Below are 4815 nucleotides of genomic sequence, written 5' to 3' on the forward strand. Positions count from 1 at the left end.
GCACATTTCTTTACCTAATTGAGTGAAATTTAGTATTGGACAGAAATTTGTCCACAGATATTCCCAGCCTGAGATTGAGTACAGACTTTACCTCGGACTTTACAAAGAAGAATCAGACTGGGTTGCCGCCAAATAAAGCAGTGGGGAATTTTCATACTCTAACACAATACAATTTGTACTATTTTATTACAATGCGACTTGAAAGAAACACGTTCATGGCGGCACCACCTATTCAAGAAAATCAAATTCTAAAAATAAATAATACTTTTTTACCGTGAGATTCTAGTATTTTCTTTCTACTCACTTCCGGTCACATCTACTCTACCTTCTGCGCGCCAATCAAAACCCTGTATGAAACGGGCGGTCGAATCAAGCGTCGATGTAACGTCGCGCGGACGTGTCAATTAACGCCGGTTCGACGTCAGATCGACGCGACACCGTATCGATCCTCTCGTTCCTCACCGGGCATAAGAAGAGGCACTCGTAACAGGTGCCAGCGCTAGGCCCGAGGCGCGCGGGGCCCCGCAAAGCCCCGCGAGCAGCCCCACCCCCCGGGGAGGGAAACGGTAACGCTCCATCCCCGTCGCGGGTCGGTCGGAATATCGCAAGGTCCACTTCAATTTGGAACGAACATCAGGTTTCCTGCTTTGGCACTCGAGAGCGACGCTTGTTGCTGCGGCGTTAGTGTCGCGGGGCGGGGGTGGGGGAGGCGCTGCTGCGCGTCGCTGCGACTCGAGCGCGGGGGGGCACCTAAGCTCCCCCGCGCCCTCACTGGGTCCGCTGTGGAGTGCGCTCGAAAACGGCTTCCTTAGTCAGCCCTCCAGGGACGGGGGAGCCGAGCCGGTGACAAAAGGCCATCTTCGGGCGCAGTCCGTCGTGGCGCTGACAACGCCAGCCTAGCCCACGTACGGGTACGAGGGGAAGGGCGAGGGGAAGTAGCCGGGGAAGGGCGCGGCCGTGGGCTGCACGGGCACGTTGGCGGTGAGGTACGTGGTGAGCAGAGTGGGCACGACGCGAGTCGAGAACAGGGTCGTGTAGGCCGTCTTGGCACCGAACGTCAGCTTCAGCACCTGGCGGAAACAGTCTCAGGGTTAGAACAGAACGCTCAAAAGCCGCTGCGCTGCTGGGAAACTCTGTGGATTTCGAGGTTAGGCTGTACCGAATGCAAGCGTTTGGAGCGGATTGCCTACCCGCTAGGGGCCATTTGGAGGACGCCTGCATGCTGCATGCGGTACAACAACTACGAAATCCCGCGGGAGTTTTCAGCCGCCTGGTACGTGTGTTCCCGTCCGGCACTCACCTTGGAGTCGGTCTGGGTGACCATGGTCTGGGTGACGAGCGGGCTGGAGGTGACCTGGAACTGGTTGGCCTGGGGAGGGAACGGCAGCGCGGGGAAGCCTGGGGGCGGCAGGGCCTGGGGCGGGAGCCCGGGCGGCGGCAGCGCCGTGGAGGTGGCCAGCTCGTACTCGGTGCGCGTGACGGTGGACACGGGCCGCGACAGCGTCGACAGCGACGTCACCAGGCCGTTGAACACCGGGATCACGTGCGACTCGTACAGAGTCTCGACCCTGGGGAGGCGCAAGGGGAGCAAGGCCGTGAACACGATGTAGCCTGAGCAAGGTAGTCGGGCTCGCTCAACCTGCAGCAGTACTCACTTGAGCACGGGCTTGGAGGTGGTGATGACCTGCGGGCCGAGCGCGGCCGCGGCCTGCGGGTTGAGGAAGCGGAGCAGGGCCAGCTGCTGCAGCTGCTCGGGGCTGAGCGCGGGGTTAGAGGTGGTGGGCGGCGGCGTGGTGCCGGGGGCCTCGGTGGGGCCCTGGCCCTGGACAGCATTCGCTGGAGAACCGTTCTGGAGGGAGAAAGAGGGGAGGGGTAAGAAGAAAAAAAAGAAAGGGAAAATGTCAAACTCTGCCGCGACTGCTCCGCACTGCTCCGCTCGGCTCCGACTCAGCGGCGCGGAGCTGGTCCCAATACACCACTAAAGCTGCCCGGGTCGGGCCACGCAGCCCGGATACTTTTCCGCCAGAGTAAGTTCGAGGGCGGGTGGCCTAACTACCATCAACTTGTGCCGGCGCTGCTGCTGCTGCTGCTCCACCGGTCCGCCTGATTCGGGCCGACCCCGCTCGAGTGCAGTGCTCACATCCTGGAATACTTTATCGAACTCACGTGGTGCGCCTTCTTGGGCCGCTGACGATCCACGTCGAACGGGTCGAACTCCTGGCCGACATTCGCGAGGTCGAGTTCGGGCGCGATCCTGGCCATAACGGCGGCGGGGTTCTCGTCGTCGTCGTTGTCCTCGCCGTTGCCGTCGTCGCCGAAGTCGAGCTCGAGGTGCAGCTCCGAGCCGGCCTCGTCCAGCCGGGTGTTGAGATCCGTCAGCGTTTTGCTCGGGACAAACTGGTACACCTCCATGGGCGGCAAAGTCTGCGCGGGAAAAGGGAAATGATTAACGGTGCTAAACTTGTTACAGAGTTATAAAACACCACACAGTTGCTAATTGTGTCTCACCTTGATGGCGGTGACGAGCCTGGTGACGCTGTAGGTCTGCACCAGGGTGTAGAGGGTGGTGTTCTGAGGGCCGCGCACCACAGGCAGGATGTGGGTCTTGAGGAGCACCTGGGTGGTGGAGAAGGTCTCAGTCTCGGTCTGCAGCGGAGGAGTGGCCTGATCGGGCGCCAGCTGGATAGGGGGCAGCGTGGCCAGAGTGGCGGCCTCCAGGGCGAGCCTCTTGTCGTACGCGGTGGCCGTGGTGGACGCAAGAATGTTCTCCGTCAGGGGCTCGGACGGCGACAGTGTGGGCTGGATGGCCTCCACCGTGGTGGTCGGCTCCAGGGTGCGCTCGTAGGTGGAGGTGACTGTGATGAAGCGCGTGTTCTTGTTCTGCCCGACCTGGACACACAACGGACACCGTCAGACACAAGGCCGTCATGCGGTGCACTTCAGCCACGTCCGTATAAGGTCACGTAAACCTACCTGGAAGGTGTAGGGCGAGCGAATGGTGGCGATCTCGTAGTAGGTGTCCTTGAAGTCGGCCGGGGTGGAAATGGACACCTTGATGGTCTCCTGCTGGGGCTGCGCGGGCTGCGGCTCCACGCCGTCCTCCGCGGCCGCGTCCTGCTCGGGCGCGTCGGGGTCGCTGCTCGCTGCCGGTTCAATGTCGCCCTGTCGACAGAGGAGCCACGCGTCAACGTCAACCCACGGTGGGAGTGGTGCCGTACACCCGGGTGCGCACGGCTCCGAATACTCGTGAAATTTGACATGCGCTGGCGGGGACCAGTCCGAGTCCCCGGAGTGCGCGCACGGCAAACCGACCTCGCCGACCTCGCCCCGCCGGGCCCGTGCGCCCAGATCGTGATTGGGGGCTTATAGCACGGAAACGGGGTCGTTTATAACGCGTCGACGCGTCACGTCTCCGCCTGGTGGGACTCGGCGGAGCCTGTGGGGCGCGGGGCTGCAGGCAGCCAGGACACGATAACGGCAGACATTCGTTCTCCCGACATCCGCCGTCAATGCCATCCCCTCCGATGCGAAGATATCCTCCTGCGTCTAAAAGGACTGCGGACTTGCAGGGGGCGCGGGTCTGGAGAAGGCCCTGCCGTTGCTGGAGTGAGTCCAGCAGTTACTCACCTGCTCGGGGTTGACAGCGTTGGGCGAGGACGACGAGCTGGACACGGACGTCGAGAAGCTGGTGCCGATCTCCTGCTGGGGCAGGCTCTGGGGCGCGGGCGTGACGGCGTCGCCGTCCTGGCGCCGGATGTTGATGCGGGGCTTCGGGGTGGTCTTGTACTGCCACCGGCCGTTGGGCCGGCTCAGCTTGAACTTGTACAGGCTGGTGGACGGCGAGGAGCCCTGAGGTGGAGCAGAGCACGGCGTCAGAGAGGTTCCGGAGGGAGAGAGCAGCACATTATCGACTTATCAATAACTTCGGATCAGGGGACTATTTCCTGTTGCCCGCCACACAAAACCACCACACCGTTAAGGCTTTCGATGCGGGGTAGGTACTTACGACGGCGGCGGCGGTGATCGATTCCGTCTGATCGAAGTGCGTCTCCTGTGCGAGGAAGAGAGAGATACGGGGGGCGTGTTAGAGGGCCTTTGGTTAGTGGCGGGGGGAGCAGGTCAGCATGAAAGCGCACTACTATAAAGCGGCACATTGTTATTAAAAAATATTATTTGCCACAGGCTGTTATGATGATTATGGGAATGGGCCCGACGGCCGCGGTAAAGGCGCGTTCGCGCTCCTGTAATCCCCACATCACGATCACGCACGCATGCACGCATGAGGACGGATTAGCGAACGCACGGCCAAGTTTGTTATTCCCTCCCCGGCCCGCACACCGGCACGCCGCCGCGGCACTACGATGTATTATTCAGCTTGTTCAGTTCAGTTCGTTTCGCATTCCCAATAAGCAGCACTCATGCCAGCCTGGCCGCCGGTTTTGGTTTTAACAACCGCAACTGCAAAAGCAAAAGCGCGAGTGGCGTTGGGGGCGGAGCAGGGTGCGGCGCGCGCCGGGAGCCGAGTGATTTACCCCCCCGCAAACTCGAGCCGATATTAGTTTTCTTTTTTATCGGCTAATTGGCGCCTTGTTCGCCGCCCGGCCCGGCCGAGCGGCAGCATAGGTATCGATCTGCATGCAAAACAAAATGCAAATTTGTTATTACTACTGCACGCTAGGTCAGTCAGTGCGTTAATAATTAATCTGCAAAATAAGCGCACAAAGCCCCCTCCTAGCGGCCTCCTCTAGCGATCCAAATTAAATTACACGCCTAATGCTCACCGACCTGCGAAAGCCTCAACGAGAGGCCGGAGGC

General features: G+C 60.7%; 1 protein-coding gene across 1 annotated transcript in view; it reads right to left on the reverse strand.

The window, feature by feature from the left end:
• Positions 1-116: 116 nt before the first annotated feature.
• The window catches only part of LOC127748648 (uncharacterized), a 69250-nt gene continuing 64551 nt past the window's right edge, over positions 117-4815 (reverse strand). The window contains exons 2-9 of the mRNA XM_052270840.1: positions 4007-4051; positions 3628-3849; positions 2974-3162; positions 2509-2889; positions 2167-2424; positions 1656-1849; positions 1301-1568; positions 117-1070 (exon numbers count right to left, since the gene is read on the reverse strand). Coding sequence (XP_052126800.1) covers positions 897-1070; positions 1301-1568; positions 1656-1849; positions 2167-2424; positions 2509-2889; positions 2974-3162; positions 3628-3849; positions 4007-4051 — 1731 coding nt within the window. The 3' untranslated portion in view covers positions 117-896. The remainder of the gene's footprint in view (positions 1071-1300; positions 1569-1655; positions 1850-2166; positions 2425-2508; positions 2890-2973; positions 3163-3627; positions 3850-4006; positions 4052-4815) is intronic.

Source organism: Frankliniella occidentalis, unplaced genomic scaffold (genome assembly GCF_000697945.3).
Source record: "Frankliniella occidentalis isolate FOCC.00 unplaced genomic scaffold, Focc_3.1 Scaffold140, whole genome shotgun sequence".
Lineage (NCBI taxonomy): Eukaryota > Metazoa > Arthropoda > Insecta > Thysanoptera > Thripidae > Frankliniella > Frankliniella occidentalis.